Genomic DNA, 23,197 nt, shown 5'->3' with positions numbered 1-23,197 from the left:
GTTGTTCACATGTCCTATTACTGGGGCTGTTAGAATGATCACTGGTTAAGGTGGTGTCTGTCAGATTTCTCCACCATGAAGCTGTTATTTTTCCCTTTGTAATTAATAAGCACCCTGTGGGGAGATCTGAGACTATGCCTAAACACCCTGTTTCTCAGCACACGTTAGCTCACTAATTTCAGCATCCATTGATGGCTCGTGCCTACAACAACTGATACTTGTGGGTTTGCCTAATGGCATGTTACTTCCATGATTCCTTTCATACGTATGGATTAGAATTCTACTATAAGGAAGACTACTGAATAAATGGATTGAATTCTCGATCCAATCTATTTATTCAATTGTTAACTTAGTATGGATTCATGGATATTTATTTTATTTCATGGATTATAACTCATTACTATCATTATTTATTTTCTTGTTCAAATATCCTGGCTTTGGTCATTGAGTCGCTTCAAATTGTCCCTGGCTCTTTCTGACTTGCTTCCCTTTTTTGTTGTTTGGGGGTTTTTTGAGCATTCTCTTACTTTCTGGTACCAAAACATGTTCCAAGCTCATCTTGCGTTTCCCCAAACTTGGAATCAACTCTTTGCCAAGGAGTCCTGACTCCTTTTACTGGAGAATGGTATTTAGAAACCAAGATCTAGGCATCCTAGTCTCCTTCCTCTAAGATCAGGAACAAGACAAGGTTTGTCCAATATCACAACTATTATTCAACATAGTATTGGAAGTTTTAGCCACAGCAGTCAGAGAAGAAAAAGAAATAAAAGGAATCCAAATCGGAAAAGAAGAAGTAAAGTGGTCACTGTTTGCAGATGACATGATACTATACATAGAGAATCCTAAACATGCCACCAGAAAACTACTAGAGCTAATCAATGAATCTGGTAAAGTAGCAGGATACAAAATTAATGCACAGAAATCTCTTGCATTCCTATACACTAATGATGAAAAATCTGAAAGAGAAATTAAGGAAACACTCCCATTTACCACTGCAACAAAAAAAATTAAATACCTAGGAATAAACCTACCTAAAGAGACAAAAAGGACCTGTATGCAGAAAACTATAAGACACTGATGAAAGAAATTAAAGATGATACTAACAGATGGAGAGATATACCATGTTCTTGGATTGGAAGAATCAACACTGTGAAAATGACTATACTACCGAAAGCAATAAACAGATTCAATGCAATCCCTATCAAACTACCAATGGCATTTTTCACAGCACTAAAACAAAAAATTTCACAATTTGTAAGGAAACACAAAAGACCCCGAATGGCCAAAGCAATCTTGAGAAAGAAAAATGGAGCTGCAGGAATCAGGCTTCCAGACTTCAGACTATACTACAAAGTGACAGTAATCAAGACAAGATGGTACTGGCACAAAAAACAGAAATATAGATCAATGGAACAGGACAGAAAGCCCAGAGATAAACCCACGCACATATGGTCACCTTATTTTTGATAAAGGAGGGAAGAATATACAATGGAGAAAAGACAGCCTCTTCAATAAGTGGTGCTGGGAAAACTGGACAGCTACCTGTAAAAGAATGAAATTAGAACACTCCCTAACACCACACACAAAAATAAACTCAAAATGGATTAAAGACCTAAATCTAAGGCCAAACACTATAAAACTCTTAGAGGAAGACATAGGCAGAACACTCTATGTCATAAATCACAGCAAGATTCTTTTTTGACCCACTTCCTAGAGAAACGGAAATAAAAACAAAAATAAATGAGACCTAATGAAACTTAACAGCTTTTGCACGGCAAAGGAAACCATAAACAAGATGAAAAGACAACCCTCAAAATGGGAGAAAATATTTGCAAATGAAGCAACTGACAAAGGATTAATCTCCAAAATTTACAAGCTGCTCATACAGCTCAATACCAAAAAAACGAACACCCCAATCCAAAAATGGGCAGAACACCTAAACAGACATTTCTCCAAAGAAGATATACAGATTGCCAACAAATACATGAAAGAATGCTCAACATCACTAATCATTAGAGAAATGCAAATCAAAACTACAATGAGGTATCACCTCACACCAGTCAGAATGACCATCATCAAAAAATCTACAGACAATAAATGCTGGAGAGGGTGTGGTGAAAAGGGAACCCTCTTGCACTGTTGGTGGGAATGTAAATTGATACAGCCACTATGGAGAACAGTATGGAGGTTCCTTAAAAAACTAAAAATAGAAGTGCCATATGCCCCAGCAATCCCACTACTGGGCATATACCTGAGAAAACCATAATTCAAAAAAAGTCATGTACCACAATGTTCACTGCAGCTCTATTTACAATAGCCAGGACATGGAAGCAACCTAAGTGTCCATCGACAGATGAATGGATAAAGAAGATGTGGCACATATATACAATGGAATATTACCCAGCCATAAAAAGAAACGAAATTTGAGTTATCTGTAGTGAGGTGGATGGACCTAGAGTCTGTCATACAGAGTGAAGTAAGTAAGAAAGAGAAAAACGAATAGCATATGCTAATACATATATATGGAATCTTAAAAAAAAAAAATGGTTCTGAAGAACCTAGGGACAAGACAGAAATAAAGACGCAGACGTAGAGAATGGACTTGAGGACACGGGGAGGGGGAAGGGTAAGCTGAGACGAAGTGAAAGAGTAGCACTGACATATATACACTACCAAATGAAAAACAGATCGCTAGTGGGAAGCAGCCGCATAGCACAGGGAGATCAACTTGGTGCTTTGTGACCACCTAGACGGGTGGGATAGGGAGGGTGGGAGGGAGATGCAAGAGGGAGGGGATATGGGGATATATGTATACATACAGCTGATTCACTTTTATTTTTCGAATTTTTGAATTTTATTTATTTCTTTATACAGCAGGTTCTTATTAGTTACCCATTTTATACATATTAGTGTATACATGTCAAGCGCAATCTCCCAATTCATCCCACCACCAACCCCCCCACCACCACTTCCCCCCCTTGGTGTCCACACGTTTGTTCTCTACATCTGTGTCTCTATTTCTGCCCTGCAAACCAGTTCATCTGTACCATTTTTCAAGGTTCCACATATATGAGTTAATATACAATATTTGTTGTTCCCTTTCTGACTTACTTCACTCTGTATGACAGTCTCTAAATCCATCCACGTCTCTACAAATGACCCAATTTCATTCCTTTTTATGGCTGAGTAATATTCCATTGTAGATATGTACCACATCTTCTTTATCCATTCGTCTGTCAATGGGCATTTAGGTTGATTCCATGACCTGGCTATTGTAAATAGTGCTGCAATGAACATTGGGGTGCATGTGTCTTTTTGAATTATGGTTTTCTCTGGGTATATGCCCAGTAGTGGGATTGCTGGGTCGTACGGTAGTTCTATTTTTAGTTTTTTAAGGAACCTCCATACTGTTCTCCATAGTGGCTGTATCAATTTACATTCCTACCAAGAGTGCAGGAGGGTTCCCTTTTCGCCACACCCTCTCCAGCATTTGTTGTTTGTAGATTTTCTGATGATGTCTGTTCTAACTAGTGTGAGGTGATACCTCATTGCAGTTTTGATTTGCATTTCTCTAATAATTAGTGATGTTGAGCAGCTTTTCATGTGCTTCTTGGCCATCTGTATGTCTTCTTTGGAGAAATGTCTATTTAGGTCTTCTGCCCATTTCTCAATTGGGTTGTTTGTTTTTTTAATATTGAGCTGCATGAGCTGTTTATATTTTGGACATTAATCCTTTGTCCGTTCATTCATTTGCAAATATTTTCTCCCATTCTGAGGGTTATCTTTTCATCTTGTTTGTAGTTTCCTTTGCTTTGCAAAAGCTTTTAAGTTTCATTAGGTCCCATTTGTTTATTTTGGTTTTTATTTCCATTACTCTAGGAGGTGGATCAAAAAAGATCTTGCTATGATTTATGTCAAAGAGTGTTCTTCCTATGTTTTTCTCTAAGAGTTTTATAGTGTCCAGTCTTACATTTAGGTCTCTAATCCATTTTGACTTTATTTTTGTGCATGGTGTTAGGGAGTCTTCTAATTTCATTCTTTTACCTGCTGTCCAGGTTTCCCAGCACCACTTATTGAAGAGACTGTCTTTTCTCCTATATCCTTGCCTCCTTTGTCATAGACTGGTTGACCACAGGTGCTTATCTCTGGGCTTTCTATCCTGTTCCATTGATCTATATCTCCATTTTTTGTGCCAGTACCATATTGTCTTGATTACTGTAGCTTTGTAGTACAGTCTGAAGTCAGGGAGTCTGATTCTTCCAGCTCTGTTTTTTTCCCTCAAGACTGCTTTGGCTATTCAGGGTCTTTTGTGTCTCCATACAAATTTTAAGATTTTTTGTTCTAGTTCTGTAAAAAAAAAAAAATGCCACTGGTAATTTGATAGGGATTGCATTGAATCTGTGGATTGCTTTGGGTAGTACAGTCATTTTCACAATATTGATTCTTCCAATCCAAAAACATGGTATATCTCTCCATCTGTTGGTATCATCTTTAATTTCTTTCATCAGTGTCTTATAGTTTTCTGCATACAAGTCTTTTTGTCTCCTTAGGTAGGTTTATTCCTAGGTATTTTATTCTTTTTGTTGCAATGGTAAATGGGAGTGTTTCCTTAATTTCTCTTTCAGAGTTTTCATCATTAGTGTTTAGGAATGCAAGAGATTTCTGTGCATTAATTTTGTATCCTGCTACTTTACCAGATTCATTGATTAGCTCTAGTAGTTTTCTGGTGGCATGTTTAGGATTCTCTATGTATAGTATCGTGTCATCTGCAAAGAGTGACAGTTTTATTTCTTCTTTTCCAATTTGGATTCCTTTTATTTCTTTTTCTTCTCTGATTGCTATGGCTAGGACTTCCACAACTATGTTGAATAACAGTGGCGAGAGTGGACATCCTTGTCTTGTTCCTGGTCTTAGAGGAAATGCTTTCAGTTTTTCACCACTGAGAATGATGTTTGCTGTGGGTTTGTCATATGTGGCCTTTATTATGTTGAGGTAGGTTCCCTCTATGCCCACTTTCTGGAGAGTTTTTATCATAAATCGGTGTTGAATTTTGTCAAAAGCTTTTTCTGCATCTATTGAGATGATCATATGGTTTTATTCTTCAATTTGTTAATATGATGTATCACATTGATTGATTTGCATATACTGAAGAATACTTGCATCTGTGGGATAAATCCCACTTGATCATAGTGTATGATCCTTTTAATGTGTTGTTGGATTCTGTTTGCTAGTGTTCTGTTGAGGATTTTTGCATCTATGTTCATCAGTGATATTGATCTGTAATTTTTTTTTGTAGTATCTTTGTCTGGTTTTGGTATCAGGGTGATGGTGGCCTCATAGAATGAGTTTGGGAGTGTTCCTTCCTATGCAATTTTTTGGAAGAGTTTGAGAAGGATGGGTGTTAGCTCTTCTCTAGATGTTTGATAGAATTCACCTGTGAAGCCATCTGGTCATGGACTTTCGTTTGTTGGAAGATTTTTAATCACAGTGTCAATTTCATTACTTGTGATTCGTCTGTTCATATTTTCTGTTTCTTCCTGGTTCAGTCTTGGAAGGTTATACCTTTCTAAGAATTTGTCCATTTCTTCCAGGTTGTCCATTTTATTGGCATACAGTTGCTTGTAGTAGTCTCTTAGGATGCTTTGTATTTCTGTATGTCTGTTGTAACTTCTCCTTTTTCATTTCTAATTCTATTGATTTGAGTCCTCTCCCTCTTTTTCTTGATGAGTCTGGCTAATCGTTCATCAATTTTGTTTATCTTCTCAAAGAACCAGGTTTTAGTTTTATTGATCTTTGCTATTGTTTTCTTTGTTTCTATTTCATTTATGTCTGCTCTGATCTTTATGATTTCTTTCCTTCTGCTAACTTTGGGTTTTGTTTGTTCTTCTTTCTCTAGTTCCTTTAGGTGTAAGGTTAGAATGTTTGAGATTTTTCTTGTTTCTTGAGGTAGGCTTGTATAGCTATAAACTTTCCTCTTAGAACTGCTTTTGCTGCATCCCATAGGTTTTGGATTGTCATGTTTTCACTGTCATTTGTCTCTAGGTATTTTTTGATTTTCTCTTTGATTTCTTCAGTGATCTCTTGGTTATTTATTAACGTATTGTTTAGCCGCCACGTGATTGTGTTTTTTACGTTTTTTCCCCTGTAATTCATTTCTAATCTCATAGTGTTGTAGTCAGAAAAGATGCTTGATATGATTTCAACTTTTCTTAAATTTACTGAGGCTTGATTTGTGACCCAAGATGTGATCTATCCTGGAGAATGTTCCATGAGAACTTGAGGAGAAAGTGTAATCTGCTGTTTTTGGATGGAATGTCCTACAAATATCAATTAAATCTATCTGGTCTATTGTGTCATTTAAAGCTTGTGTTTCCTTATTACTTTTCTGTTTGGATGATCTGTACATTGGTGTAAGTGAGGTGTTAAAGTCCCCCACTATTACTGTGTTACTGTCAATTTCCTCTTTTATAGCTGTTAGCAGTTGCCTTATGTATTGAGGGGCTCCTATGTTGGGTGCATATATATTTATAATTGTTATATCTTCTTCTTGGATTGATCCCTTGATCATTGTGTAGTGTCCTTCCTTGTCTCTTGTAACATTCTTTATTTTAAAGTCTATTTTATCTGATATGAGTATTGCTACTCCAGCTTTCTTTTGATTTCCGTTTGCATGGAATATCTTTTTCCATTCCCTCACTTTCAGTGTGTATGTGTCCCTAGGTCTGAAGTGGGTCTCTTATATATGGGTCTTGCTTTTGTATCCATTCAGTGAGCCTGTGTCTTTTGGTTGGAGCATTTAATCCATTCACGTTTAAGGTAATCATCGATATGGTATGTTCCTATTACCATTTTCTTAGTTGTTACGGGTTTGTTTTTGTAGGTCCTTTTCTTCTCTTGTGTTTCTCACTTAGAGAAGTTCCTTTAGCATTTGCTGTAGAGCTGGTCTGGTGGTGCTGAATTCTCTTAGTTTTTGCTTGTCTGTAAAGCTTTTGATTTCGTTGAATCTGAATGAGATCCTTGCCGGGTAGAGTAATCTTGGTTGTATGTTCTTCCCTTTCATCACTTTAAATATATCATGCCACTCCCTTCTGGCTTGTAGAGTTTCTGCTGAGAACTCAGCTGTTAACCTTATGGGAGTTCCCTTGTACACTATTTGTCATTTTTCCCTTATTGCTTTCAATAATTTTTGTCTTTAATTTTTGTCAATTTGATTACTATGTGTCTCGGTGTGTTTCTCCTTGGGTTTCTCCTGCCTGGGCCTCTCTGCGCATCCTGGACTTGGGTGGCTATTTCCTTTCCCATGTTAGGGAAGTGTTCGACTATAATCTCTTCAAATATTTTCTCGGGTCCTTTCTCTCTCTCTTCTCCTTCTGGGACCCCTATAATGCGAATGCTGTTGCGTTTAGTGTTGTCCCAAAGGTCTCTCAGGCTGTCTTCATTTCTTTTCATTCTTTTTTCTTTATCCTGTTCCATGTCAGTGAATTCCACCATTCTGCCTTCCAGGTCACTTATCCGTTCTTCTGCTATTGATTCCTTCTCATGTATTTTTCATTTCAGTTATTGTACTGTTCATCTTTGTTTGTTCTTTAATTCTTCTAGGTCTTTGTTAAACATTTCTTGCAACTTTTTGATCTTTGCCTCCATTCTTTTTCCAAGGTCCTGGATCATCTTCACTATCATTATTCTGAATTCTTTTTCTGGAAGGTTTCCTATCTCCACTTCATTTAGTTGTTTTTCTGGGGGTTCATCTTGTTCCTTCAGCTGGTACATAGCCCTCTGCCTTTTCATCTTGTCTATCTTTCTGTGAATGTGGTTTTTGTTCCACAGGATGCAGGATTGTAGTTCTTCTTGCTTCTGCTGTCTGCCCTCCTGATTCACTTTGTTATACAGCAGCAACTAACACAACAATGTAAAGCAATTATACTCCAAAAAAGATATTAAAGAAATAAATAAAAAATAAACAAATGAGACCTAATTAAACTTAAAAGATTTTGCACAGCCAAGGAAACCACTGACAAAACGAAAAGACAACATACCAAGTGGGAAAAAATACTTGCAAATAATATGACAGATAAGGGGTTGATATCCAAAATATACAAATCGTTCATACAACTCTATCAACTCAATATCAAAAAAATAAACAACCTGATTAAAAAATGAGCAGAAGCTTGAATAGACATTTTTCCAAAGAAGACATACAGGTGGCCAACAGGCACATGAAAAGATGCTCAACATCTCTAATCGTCAGGAAAATACAAATAAAAAATACAATAAGATATAACCTCACACCTGTCAGAATGGCTGTCATCAAAAGATGACAAATAACAAATGTTGTTAAGGATGTGGAGAAAAGGGAACCCTTGTACGCTGTTGGCGAGAATGTAACTTGGCGCAGCCACTATGGAAAACAGTATGAAGGTTCCTCAAATAACTAAAAATATAACTACCATGTGACCCAACAATTCCACTCCTGGGTATATATCCAAAGAAAATGAAACACTAATTCAAAAAGATATGTGCACCCCGATAGTCACAGCAGCACTATTTACAATAGCCAAGATATGGAAGCAACCTAAGTGTCCATCAGCAGATGAATAAAGAAGATGTGGTACATATATACAATGGAATACTACTCAGCCACAAAAAGAATGAAATAATGCCATTTGCAACCACATGGATGGACCTGGAGGGTATTGTGCTAAATGAAGTAAGACAAAGAGAAAGACAAATACTGTATGATATCACTTATATGTGAAATCTAAAAAAATAAAACGAGTGAATATAAGAAAACAGAAACAGACCCACAGATATAGAGAACAAACTAGTGGTTACCAGTGGGGGGAGGTAAGAGGAGAGGGGCAAGCTGGGGGGATGGGATTAAGAGATACAAAAACTACTGTATATAAAATAGATAAGCAACAAGGATATGTTGTATAGCACAGAAAAAAAATTCTATAATAAAAAAATTTTTTTAATAGGTAAAGAATTTAATCAGACATTTCTCAAAAGATAATATACATGTATAACTGAATCACTTTGCTGTACACCTGAAACTAACACAACAGTGTAAATCAACTATACTCCAATATAAAAATAAAAATTTTTTAATAAATAAAAATTTTAAAAATAAAAAAAGACAATATACAAATGGCCATTAAGCAAAAAGATGCTCATCATTAAGGAAATGTAAATCAAAACTACGATAAGATACCATTTCACACCCAGTACGACAGCTAAAATCAGTGTTAGCAATGATGTGGAGAAACTGGAACCCTCATGCACTGCTGGTGGGAATGTAAAATGATGTAGCCACTTTGCAAAACAGTATGGCAATTGCTCAAAAGTTAGCCATTGGAATTACCATATGATCCAGCAATTCCACTCCTAGGTATGTACTTAAGAGAAATGAAAAATTATTTCCACACAAAAACTTGTACATGAATGTTCATAGTACCATTATTCACAATAGCCAAAAAGTAGAAACAAGTCAAATGCCCATCAACTGATGAATGGATGAATAAAATGTTGTATATCCATAATGTAATGTCCTTTTTTAATGTAACCATTTAATGCTCTATTTCCCTTTAAGCACTGCTGTAGCTGCATCCCATGAATTTTGGTATCTTGTGCTTTCACTTTCATTTAATTCAACATACTTTTTTACTTCCCTTGTGATTTCCTCCTTGAACCACGAGTTATTTAAAAGTGTTATTTCCAAATACTTTGGAGTATTTCCAAATATATCTCTGATTTCTAGCCTAATTCCATTATGATCCAAGCACATCTTTTATATGCTTTCAATTCTTTTAAATTCATTAAGGTTTTGTGGCCTAGAATACCATCTGTCTTGGTGAATATCCCATGTACAATGGAAAACATATGTATTCTGTTTTTGGGTAGTCTTGTTTTATAAATATCAATGAGGTCAAGTTGGTTGATAGTATTGTTTAAGACTTTCATATCCTTATTAATTTTCCATCTATTTGTTCAATCAATTATTGAGAGAGCAGTGCTGTGAAATTCAATCTTAATTGTGGGTTTGTCTATTTCTCCTTTCAGTTATAGCTGTATTTTTAATATATTTATTTACTTATTTTGGCTGCACCAGGTCTTAGCTGCAGCACATGGGATCTTTAGTTGCAGCATGCATGCGGGACCTAGTTCCCCCACCAGGGATCAAACCTGGGTCCCCTGCATTGGGAGTGCGGAGTCTCACCCACTGGACTACCAGGGAAGTCCTGTATCTACTTTTAACTCATGTATTTTAAAGCTCTGTTGTTAAATATACATATATTTAGGACTATTATATATCCTTGGAGAAGTGAACCCTTTATCATTATGTAATGTTCCTCTTTATCCTCGGTAATTTTCTCTGTTCTGAAGACTACTTTGCCTGATACTAATACTCTAGCTTTCTTTTGATTAGTGTTTGCATGATACATCATTTTATATTCTTTTACTTTTAACCCACGTTTTTATAAAGTTTCTCATAGACAGCGTATACTAGGGTCTTGCATTTGCATCCAATCTGAAAATCTGTCTTATGTTTAGGCAATTTACATCTATCTCAATTAGTATGTTTAGATGATTTTACAGTGAAAAGTATGTTATATGATTTTGTATGTTTAGACAGATGAAAATCTGTCTTAGTATGTTTAGATGATTTACATTTAACATAATTATCACTTAATGTGGTTGGAATAAAATCTATCATCTTGCTCACTGTTTCTATTTGTTTCATCTACTCCCTTTTTCCTTCTGTTCCTGTGCTCATCTGGATTAACTAAATATATTTTTATGATTCCATTTTCTATTATTGTCTTATTACTTATAGTTTTCTTTATGGAGCTATATGTAATTGATATATAACACCATATTAATTTTAGATGTATAACATAATGATATGATACATGTATATATTGTGAAAAGATTACCACAGTAAGTTCAGTTAACATAAATCGCCTCACATAGTGATAATCCTTTTTCTTGTGAACCTACTCTCTTAGCAGCTTTCAACTATACAATATAGTACTGTTAACTATACTTTTTTTTTTTAATGGTTTCAGTGGTTGTCCTAGGGTTTACAATACACATCTTTAGCTAACCAGAGCCTAACTTCAAGTAAATTATACCAGATCATATGTAAAGATGTTATAATAGTATATTCCCTCCTGACCTTTGAGCTACTGTCATAAATTTTACTTTTACATATGCTCTAAACACAAATTCATGTCTAATATTTCTGCTTCATAGTCAGCTATCTTTCAGAGTGATTAAAATTTTTAATTAAGAATTTTAATTAGACAAACATGAATTTTATATTTACTTTCATTTATTCCATTTACAGCACACTTACTTCCTTGTATAGATCCAAGTTTCTGTCTAGTATCACATCCCCTCTGCTTGAAGAACTTCCTTCAGGGATTTCTGGTAATGCAGGTCTGATGACAGTGAATTCTCTCAGTTTCTGTGATACTGAAGAGAATATTCCTCTGAGAGAGTATTTATCCTTCGTTTTTTAAAGATTACTTTTGCTGGGTACAGAATTCTGTGTTGAAAACTTCTTCCCTTTTAGTGCTTTAAAGATGTCACTGCACTGTGTTTTGGTTTGCACAGGGTCAAATGACAAGTCTGCTATAATTCTTTTTTCCTCTGTAATGAGCTTTTTCCTCTGACTACTTCAATATTTTCTCTTCACCTTCAGTTTTTGGCAGTTTGAAAATGATATGCTTAGGTGTTTTTTCTGTCATTTGTTTCTTTGGGGGGATTATCTTGCCTCATGTTCTCTGAGCTTCCTGGACCTCTGATTTGGTGTCTATCATTAATTTTACAAAATACTTAGCCATTATTTCTTCTCTCCCATTCTCTTTCTCTTCTCCTTCTGAGATTTTAATTATAAATTCAGACCATTTGATGTTATCTCACAGCTAATGGAGGCTCTACTGTATTTCTTCACATTTGTCTCTCTGCATTTCAGTTTAATTTGTACTGGCCTATCTTGCAGTTTACAGATTCTTTCCTTGGCTATGCCAAGTTGACTAATGAGCTTACTAAAGGCATTTTTTGTCTCTGTTACTGTGCTTTTCATTTCTAGAATTTTCATTTGATTTTCTTATCATGTCTATCTCTCTGATGAAATATCCTACCTGATCATGCATGCTGTCTGCCTTTTCTACTGGAGGCCTTAACATATCAACCAGTGTTATTTTAAATTCCATGTCTGACAGTTCCAGTATCTGTGTCCTAAGAATTTGGTTCTGTAAATTCCCTTGTCTCAAAAGTGCTTTGCTTTTCCTTGCTTCTTTTTATGCCTCATAATTTTTTTGAAAGCAGGATATCCTCTGTAGGACAGCTGAGACTGAGGTAAATAGTTTTTGTGCTGGGAAATGGGCACGCCTTTCCTTCTGCTAGGCCTTCAGCGTGTGGAGGTAGAGGCATTCTATTGTCAGAATGTGAACTTGGTTTGGAATCTGTTGCTGCTATGGTTACCCACAATGCACCACAGGCTCCAAATGCCTCCAGCCATACCTTGTGTTTAGGGTAGAGACTGCTTTGCCAGAGGGTTTTTCCTCAGTGTCTGCTCAACCTGCTCTTTTAGGTCTTCCCTATGCTGCACCTTGGATGGTCTGTCAGCCTCCATGCTCTTGCGACTCTCACGGAATTCCACTGCTACCTGTTACTCCTAATCTGTCAGCCTGTATGGGGGTGGGTGGGAGTTCTCTGATATTCCGATTAAGCCTCAGCTTCATTTAGACAAGCCCTATGTTCCGAGGTGTCTGGGGGTAGCCTTCTCAGTGTTCCTGACCCGCCCCCTCTGCCAAAGTTCTGGGCCCAGCATGTATTCCTCCCTTCCCCAGGTAGAGGGTGTTTCTTTCTTTTCTCCTCACAGGAGTTGAAGGCTTCTGTCTCATGGGAGACAGGGAGGAAGGAGAAGCCAGACAGGGCTTCATGTCTCTTCTGAAGCGTCTACTGCTCCCCTCCTCCACACCTGCCCCATAATGCCAGTATCCCCACCCTGGCCTCTGCTTTGTAAGCAGCGAGGGCAGTCTGCGGAGAAGAGCCTGTGAGTGGGTGCGAACTCCCATGTGTCTGCGGCCCCCAGGGGTTCTACGCTCGCTTGCTAGTCCACACGAAGCGTTTAGCAGGTCATTAAACATCTTCGCTGAATTCTTCTGAGAAGTGTTCATGTTCCCTGTGCCAGGCAGACACGTGTTTGCACCCCACCTCTTCTTGGAGGCGCCTGCCTTTCCTTCGATTCCAGGTTAGGTGGTTGCTCTGCAACCTCAGCTCTCTGATGGCGTCAAGAAAACGGCAACTCTGCAGCTGCCCAGGGTTTGCTGTCGCTGCAAGAGCGGGAACAGCGCTCTCCCCAGTTTTCGCTAAGTGAAAGCTACAAGCCCCCAACTATCTACCTCTTAGCCAAGCTTTGAGAACAATGTGACTAACATGGCTAGCTCTGCTCACATCAGGCATATATGAGAGAAAATAGCTTCAGGCCAAACTTCCGCGTCAGCAACAAAAACATCTAATTCCAAAAAGGCACACAAAATTATTTTAAAATGTACACCATATCAGGGAATTTACAGGTCAGATTTACATAGCTGCTGAAGGAATTATGTCACACACAATAGTTCTGACATTTTAAATATGACGTTAAATTCTAACTATCAACTTGTAAAAATTGTATTCACTATTTAGAATAAGTAATACGTGATATAACTGTATAACAACTATACTGTGTACTTCTCTCTGTATAACAAAAAGGTAAGGAGAAAAAGATACATGTAATAAAAACACCTTTCACTCAGTGTTAAACTTCACTCAGTTCACTCTTTACCAAACCTCTGTGTTACCAGCATTGCAAAATTTCAGTTCCTTGAAGACTGAAACTACTTTCACTTTGTACCTGATGTGTACAGAGCTTATATACCTCAGGCCGCTTATGACACAATGACAGAGGCAATATGACAGGAATGGTCTGGAAAGCCAGTCTGTGTTACTGTACCACCAAAAAGAACATACAACACTATACATTTTCATAGTACAGTGGAATTGAAAGGACATTAAAACAAAATTTAACTACTTCCTTTTGCTAAAAGAAACATCACTTGAGCTGTATTCAGAGGAAAATACCTGAATAAAAATTCTTCAATGTCTTTGTTTCAATGAAACATTTCTACTTTAATCCATGGCTTTCCTTAGCTCAATGCTGTTGCAGTATTTAAATAATACATCTACTGTGTAAATGTATTACAGCTGTATAAATACTTAAGATGAACACTGGAAGGCAGGGCCTAATTTTAGAAACAGGATCTCACAAGATCCCAAATTTAATTACTTGTTAATGTTTGTAGGGACAGAAAATGCTCAGATTTACTGACAGAGGTACAAAGAGAAATAAACTGGTGTAAATTTTATAAAAATCACGGCAAGAAAATACAAATTAAAATCAAGATAATCTGTATTTTCTGTGAGGCCGGCAAAGTTAACTAAAAACATCTAGTGAGAGTAAAGAAATGGATACCTTCGCATATAAATTGGTCCCAAAAATTGGTGCAAACTTTAGGATGGGCATTAGGCAGGCTGTTGAAATTTTTTTCAAACATGCCTTATCTTTTGACCCGCCAATTATACTTTAAGAAAACTACAATAAGGAGATAATCAAGCAAGTGTACATATATTTATGTGCAAGGACTGAGCATTATTTATAATAGCATATAGCAAAAAAAATAAAACAAACACTAAGTTTCTCTTTGTGGAGCATAAGAAAAAGTGGTTTAAAGTATGTCCCTTAAAAAAAAAAAAAAAAAAAAAAGTATGTCCCTTAGTATGAGTGTGTTCCATGTTTGGTAATTGCAATCATTGTTGCTTTTGTTGTGGTCATCCATGTACAATGCTTGGTGTCAGTCTATTTATCTCTTGTAAAAATAAAATACAGTGTGTGTGTGTGAAAAAAATAAATAAAATAAAATACCACAAATCGAGTGGTTTATACAAGAAAAAAAAAAAAAAAGTATGTCCCTATCTGGAATACCACATAGCTATTAAAAAATGACCTAAAACAGCATCAGGGCCCCAGGGGAGTAGCTACTGGGAGGAGTCCTAGATTCTAAGGATAAAGCTGAAATTGCTGAAGCTTCCAGGCAGAAAAGAACAAGTTACCGGCAATGGGGGGTCAGTCAGATTGTCATCGGACTTCGTACAGGCACACCACCTAACAGTATGTCACTGCCACACATCAGCACTCCGACTGAACTGACTCTGCTTCTCTGCTACCTGTCTAACCAACTGCAAAACCACAGATCCACTGAGTTAATAACCAGACAGCTGAATAAAGTAACCAGATGAGTAAGATTAAAACACCTAATATTTTGGTACTATTTTATATTTTTAATGTTACTAATAATAGCTAACCTGCTGATACTATTATTCTTACTATGTGCCAGGTTCCATTCCAAGCTCTAAGCATTTTTATTTATATTAACTCATTTAATCCCCATAAGGACCACTGAAGTACAGATACCACTTTTCCTATTTTATAGATGAGGAATCTCAGACAGAGAGGGGTTAAGTATTACTAGGCAGTATCTTGCCTAAGCTAGTAAGGAGCAGAGCCAAGATTTAAACCTACAGATCGACTACTCAGACCATCCTCTTGACCACTGCATTTATATTGCCTCTAATGAATAAGATTCTGATTTAAGAAAATAAATACCTCTGTGAAATAAAACACATACCTAGGTCCAACTACTCTGGGTTCACTTATCTATTTAATTCTTTTTAATTACTACACAATAGACTTTCTCCTTACTTATGCTATATCTCATTTTTGGACATTTGCTTCTATCACAGATACAATGAAGGGTGAATCTTCAGTGTGACTGAAAGCTTGCCCACTCAACATTTCCTCTCTATAGCTAAGACTGCCACCTAGTGAGCTAAAACAAATAACTTGATCAGCGTAATTATTTTGAGAAATAAAATACAAAAAAAGACAGACAGGTGGACAGTGAGAAAGACAAATGTTAAGATATGCATCTGTGGGCTTTCCTGGTGGCGCAGTGGTTAAGAATCCGCCTGCCAATGCAGGGGACACGGGTTCAAGCCCTGGTCCAGGAAGATCCCACATGCCACGGAGCAACTAAGTCCGTGAGCCACAACTACTGAGCCTGCGTGCCACAACTACTGAAGCCCGCGCACCTAGAGCCCGTGCTCTGCAACGAGAAGCCACCGCAGTGAGAAGCCCGCACACCACAATGAAGAGTAGCCCCCGCTCGCCACAACTAGAGAAAGCCCATGTGTAACAGCAAAGACCCAACACAGCCATAAATAAATAAATAAATTTATATATATAAAAAAAGATATGCATCTGTTTTCAATAGGTCTTCTCTGGAAACACATAATTTAAATCATTAACAAAAAACCTCCGTTTTTAAAATAAGTGATTTACGCAATACCGACACTTTCAACTAAAAGAACGGCATCTTACCCCTGAGGTTCCTGTGGGTGGCTGTGACCCCCAGGGTCTCTACAGCACTGTATGAACACCACAGTGACATGCTGTATGACATGTTGTACCATATGTGTACCCATGTCATTCCACCCTCCGCCTGGGCTCAAGGACAGAAATCTCATTCACTTTGCTATCCCTCATATCACTGAATGTGCTGAATGAAGGAACGCACAAAAAAAAGCTTGAAGACAACATATCGTAATATTTCTGTTTTATAAACATAAATTGTACCTTTAATATAACTCTCAACCTGGGTAATTCTGCTCCCCAGGGAACTTCTGGTACTGTCTGGATACATTTTGGGGTGTCACACTGTGGGGAAAGGTAAGCTACTGGCATCTAGAGCAGGGAGGGATGCTGCTAATCATCCCAAAAGGCACTGTGACAACCCTGACACCAAAAACATTACCCGGCTCCAAACATCAATACTGCCAAGGCTGAAAAACCCTGCATCCTCCCAACTATCTTTATTAGAAAGTATACAGATTAATGATAAATACCAGTTTATAATAAACTGAGCCTAGAACCCAATTCTGTTTTACGTATGTAAACAAAGTATTTCTTATACTGGTTTAATACACACTTGATTTTCTAAGAATATACAGTGTATAATGTATATGAATACAGTATGATTAACCTTTGTAATCACAGAAAAGCTACACCTTGTATTTTTTAGAACTTTACCAAGCATTCTTTATCACTTAAGGAAAACACCAATTATGGTGTGTAAGTTGCCAATGAATCACACCTTCATTAGTTCACTTGTAGCTATCACATTCAATGGTAATTCTATATAAAAATGTAAACAGTATTTCATTTATATTCCACTTATATCTGAGTATGTATAAATGTGCTTGAACAATTACAAATATTGAAATAAATTTTAAAAATATAAATCTGCACTTCTCTTTTTATGAATCCAGCATATACCCATACTAAACCCTGAGAAAGCACACAAAAAAAGAAAAAAGCAAAAATCCTTAAATACATTAGTAAAAGGAACACAGAAATACAGGCGCCAAAGAAGGGTTATTCTAGGACTAAAAGGATGGTTCAATATTAAGAAATCTAGTAATGTATTTCACCAATAGCAGTAAAGATCTTTAAAAGATGCAAAAGTAATTTATTGTTTACCTTCCCAATATTTTCCTGATTTATATGGCGTTTCATTAACATAAAAAATACATATACATATATCCACCATATCAGGTCTGTAAGGATATTTGCTGCAGCAATGTTAAGTGTCTAAAAATCCATGCATCAGACACACCTATAAAACAGAATACTAAATAGCCACACAGGGGGACTTCCCCTGTGGTCCAGTGGGTAAGACTCTGCGGTCCCAATGCAGCGTGCCCAGGTTTGATCCCTGATCAGGGAACTAGATTCCCCATGCATGCCGCAACTAAAGATCCCGCATGCTGCAACTAAGAAGTCCACATGCCACAACAAACATCCCGTGTGCCGCAACTAAGACCTGGCACAACCAAAATAAATAAATAAATAATAAAAATAAATAATATCCTAAAAATAAATAAATAGCCACACAGCATCACTGGATACCTATAGTATAGAGAAAGTAAACTAGAGAAATAAACACTATTTACAGCACTTATTTCTAGATGTGTGGGATTTTACTAAAAAGCATATATGATTACTTTTATAATCTGAGGGGCAAAAAGTGAAAGTCCTCATTTTGTCTTTACAGCCAAGTAATGAGGAGATGGGAAGAATTTAAGCCTTGCAAAAGGCCATATAACATGGCAAATGAAAACAGGTAATACTAAGGAACAGAACTGTAGGTAAAAAATACACAAACAGGAAAACACTGACCAAAGTTAAAACAACAGTATCCACAGAAAGCACACACAAGGCACACAAAAATCACAATGGCTTAGTGTAAGGACTACTGTGAGGGTTACTGCTAAATCCAAGTGTACTCCTAAAATTTCTCCAATGAAATGCCATCAAGAAATCCTACAGTTTCATGCTACTCTTACAGAGCTACTGCAATCTCTCTCCTATCAAACACTTGCCTCAATTTAAACATCTACTTCCAGAATAGATATGCTACACTATGCTGCCATCTAGAGAGCAGACTTAATACTAAAAATTCCCACTGAGAAGGTTTACATTGTTGAAAGTGCCAAGATAAATGAAAGAGAAACTAAAAATAGTGATGTACTATATTGGGAAGTAGAAAAGAGAGATAGGTGTTGGAATCAGAGAGATGATAAAGAATAAGTCATTAGACGATGTTTCAAGTTAAAAAAATAAAGAAATAACAGTATAAGCAAATTATTTAGCCAGATGGGAAAAACCACCAGAAGAATCTAAAATAAAACCAGTTAAGTTACTTGCCAGAAAAAAAAAGGGACTGGAACTGGAGAAAGGAAAAGCACATCTGCTGTTTATTGTAAGATCTTCCTTAACTATTTGAACATGTGATACTTGTGATAAGTTTTTTTTAATACTGTGAAAATTTTCTTCAAATGGATTAACTATGCTTAAGAATAAAGGAATCGGTTGTTTCTTTGTTTAAACCCAGAAGGACTTAAAGGTCAAGTCCATAAATACGGTTTTTAAAAGAAATCAATTTGACAATTATAAAAGTTTACATAACACCAAAATTCCAAGTAAAAGAGACTCAGGCAATACAAAAATTGCTCAGCCAAATCTTTCTTAAATGAGCACCTATCATTACAATGTACAGAAGGAGCTGACTACTATCTTGTTTACATACAGGAAGCTTACCTTATTTATTAGAAATGGCACTATAGAAGAGCCGGAATACTTTGCAAATTTCATTTAATTAACAAACATTTATCGAGAACCAACTATATATCAATACAAGGTATTCTTGATGAGGATTTTCACAAAAATACAATATTCTATTTCCTACAAAAAATCATGGTCATCTAAGTAACCTTAGGTTGACGAAACTACAGCACCACAAGCCTGATTATCTACAGCCAGATAACACATAAGAGAAAACCTTAGGGTTACTGTACAAATTACAAGTCATAATCAAGACAGGTTTGGGCTCTATAGGGACAAGATTTGTAAATGCACTTCTTATACAAAATTACTCATTCAACAGAAACTCTTTCATTTAATGTCATAAAAAAAAAGTCAATATGACTACCAGGTTGGCACAGCAATAGTTTCACTGTTTGCAGTCTATACTGCTATCGTACTATATGTCCCTCTATATTTTTAGAATATTTTGCTGGGAGTTTGTATCACTTTTGAAATTTTATAATTAAAATGACGTTCAATCCTTTTCTTGCCTTTTGATAAAACTTCAAAATTAATACAAATTTAGAGTAAAACATATTTGCTTACATGAGAATATCTACTTGTATAGAAAAGAAATTTCTCATGACTAAACCCTTGTTTAATTACTATTTTACTTGAAAATATTGATGAAATAATTTAAACTAAAATCCAAAATATAAGTATCACACATTTAGTACAAGACAACATATAGCTTAGCATACAACTCTAAAATTGCCAGAAAGAAAAAATTAATCTCCTTTCTTATCCAATTTGATAATCAAAAAATTCTAAGTCATTTAAGAGAATATCAGTCTCCACAAAAAGTTTATTCTTTTTCTCATCCTGAAACAAGCTTTCATATCAAGATATGAAGTAATATTTGTAAAACAACAGAAATAAAGAAATAAACTCCTGTTTGGTACAGCTGAGCTATGAGCATAAGAAATCATGAACTGCTATACTATGACTGTACCTAAAATCTTTCAAATTACACATTTCAAACTGCATTGTGAGAAACAATACATTAGACATAGGAGTTATTAGCGTTGAGATGATAATGCTAAAAAAGCAGTATTATAAAATTTAAGTTATAATTGTATTATAAATATTATAAATTCTGTCATCCTAAATTTGTAACATGTCTGCAAATTAAAGAAAGTTATCTATACAGAAAGGCTCACCTTCATCCACAGAAAACTGACAGCTCTTATCATTGAAGAAAAGAATCTTCTTCTTATCAGGACGGTTTACAAATAGTATCTGGTCCCCTAAAGCCTTAAAGATAAAGAAAAAATTTTCAGTTAACTCCAAATTACATCACCCAAGGAAAAAAAAAAAATTTTTTTTTTTTTTTTTTTTAAAACAACAAAGGACTCCCACTTCCTTTAACCCTCAGTACACCACTAGGGTCCACTAGACCAAATTTTAATTCTTGAGTTTCTTTCTTGAGCAGTTCTATTTTTAAGAATTGATATTTTGAGACTTTTATTCTTAGAGATCATCCAAAGTACATAAAGAAAAAAAAATTGTTTTAAATAGAACAAAATTCAATCTATGTTGCAATTACAATTTGGGTCTACTGGACCCTTTCATTAATCTATGAGAAAAACTGTGGAACCTCATTGTTCTTACTTTTCCTTTACCTTGAAATATTTTGTTACTCATCATTATCCATCTATCATTTCCAATTATGCTTTGAAAAGCTAGAACAGTAAGAAAATGGAAGAATGATTAAATCACCTAAAAATGTGTGTGCAACTATGAGATAAATAGCATCCTTCAGTTTTCTTACTGCACTGCCCAAAATACTGCATCATCTTTAAAGAAAATATAAAAGACTTGAGTAGTCTTTACTATCTTTTAGCTTTCACTGAGCACAGTTGACAATTAAAAATTTTTCATTTTCTACTACTCTAGCAATGACAAGAAAATTGATATAAGATATTTCATTATTATTAATAAATGAGAACAAGAATGCAAAAAGCCTGATAGCAGTAATCTGGACTATAATGATGATGGTGAAATTCATCACAGAAATAAAGTCTCAATCTATGAGCCTTTAGATGACAATAATCTCAGCCTTAGGCATCCATGTGTGAACTACATGGACTTAACAGATAATATAAAGAACATTCCATCCAAAAGCAATAGAATACACATTATTCTCAAGTACACACTTGATATTCTCCGGGATAGTTAATATGTTAAGCCACAAAACGAGTCTTAACAAATCACATCAAGCACCTTTTCTGACCACAATGGTATGTAAAACTAAAAATCAATTATAAGAAGATGGAAAATTCATAAATATGCAGAGATTAAGCAATATGCAGAAATTAAGCAATATGCTTCTAATCACTGGGTCAAAGAAGAAATTTAAACATACCTTGAAAAAAATGAAAATGGAAATACAACATACCAAAACTTATGAGAGGTTAAAAAAAAAAAAAGGCAATTCTAAGAGAAAGTTCACAGGTATAAATGCCTACATCGAAAAAACAAGAACAATTCAGATAACCTAAACTTACACCTCAAGGAACTAGAAAAAGAACAAATGAAGTATGAAGTTGGTATAAGGAAGGAACTAACAAAGATTAGTGGAAATAAATTTAAATAGAGACTAAAAAGACAACAGAAAAGATTAATGAAACTATGAGCTGGTTCTTTGAAAAGATAAACAAAATTGACAAACCCTTAGCTCAACTAACCAAGAAAAAAGGACAGAAAACTCAATTAAATCAGAAATGAAATGAGAGGCATTACAAATAATACCACAGAATACAAAGAATCATAAGAGACTACTATGAACGTACACCAACAAAATTGGACAACCTAGAGGAAATGGATGAATTTCTAGAAACATATAAGCTATCAAGACTGAATCGTGAAGAAACAGGAATTCTGAACAGATCAGTTACTAATAAATTGAATAAGTACTCAAAAATCTCCCAACAAACAAAAGTCCAGGACCAGATAACTTCACTAGTGAACTCTACTGAACAAAGAAGAATATCAATCCTTCTCAAACTCTTCCAAAAAACTGAAGCAGTTCATCAAACTCATTTTTCGAGGCCAGCATTACCCTGATACCAAAACCAGATAAAGTATGCTACAAGAAAAGAAAATTACAGGCCAATATCCCTGATGAACATAGATGCAAAAAATCCTCAACAGAATAGTCAACACACCAAATTCAACAATACATTAAAAGAATCACACACCACAATCAAGTGGGATTTATTCCAGGCATGCAAGGATGGCTCAATATCTGCAAATCAATCAATGTGATATAGCACATTAATAAAATGAAAGATAAAAATCATATGATCATTTCAGTAAATGCAGAAAAAGCATTTGGCAAAATTCAACATCCACTTATGATAACTCTCCACAGTGTGGATACCAAGGTAACATACCTCAACATAATAAAGGCCATATATGACAAGCCCACAGCTTACATCAAATTCAACAGTGAAAGGCTGAAAGCATTGCCTCTAAAATCAGGAACAAGACAAGGATGCCTACTCTGCCACTTTTACTCAACATAGTATTGGAGTCCTAACTAGAGCAATTAGGCAAGAAAAAGAAATAAAAGGCATACAAAAATTGGAAAGGAAGGAATAAAAATATTACTTTTTGCAAACTGGATTTTATGTATCTCCCTAAAGACTTCACCAAAAAACTATTAGAATAATGAATTCAGTAAAGTTTTGTATATTGTATAATCAATATACAAAAATTTTGAGTTTCTATGCACTAATAACTATCAGAAAGAGAAATTAACAATCCCATTTACAATTGCATCAAAAAGAATAAGATACCTAGAAATAAATTTCACCAAGGAGATAAATAACGTCTACACTGAAAACTATATGACAATGATGAAAGAAACTGAAGAAGACACAA

At 35.6% G+C, this 23,197-nt stretch overlaps 1 protein-coding gene across 3 annotated transcripts in view; it reads right to left on the bottom strand.

Moving 5' to 3' along the window:
- GTF2E2 (general transcription factor IIE subunit 2) overlaps nt 1-23,197 on the bottom strand; it is a 62,562-nt gene that overhangs the window by 3,943 nt on the left and 35,422 nt on the right. The window contains exons 6-7 of one of the 3 annotated variants that reach the window (XM_082375071.1): nt 20,473-20,566; nt 11,327-11,475 (exon numbers count right to left, since the gene is read on the bottom strand). In XM_082375071.1, the coding sequence (XP_082231197.1) occupies nt 11,342-11,475; nt 20,473-20,566 (228 nt within the window). In that variant the 3' untranslated portion in view covers nt 11,327-11,341. Of the gene's footprint in view, nt 1-11,326; nt 11,476-16,805; nt 16,826-20,472; nt 20,567-23,197 lie in introns of those variants that run through there. The other 2 variants (XM_082375073.1, XM_082375072.1) reach the window with 2 other exon arrangements.

Source organism: Balaenoptera borealis (assembly GCF_965194805.1).
Source record: "Balaenoptera borealis genome assembly, chromosome: 21".
In the NCBI taxonomy this organism is placed as follows: Eukaryota; Metazoa; Chordata; class Mammalia; order Artiodactyla; family Balaenopteridae; genus Balaenoptera; species Balaenoptera borealis.
Note: the sequence above shows the minus strand (reverse complement) of the source record. Positions and strands in the feature narration are given on the sequence as shown.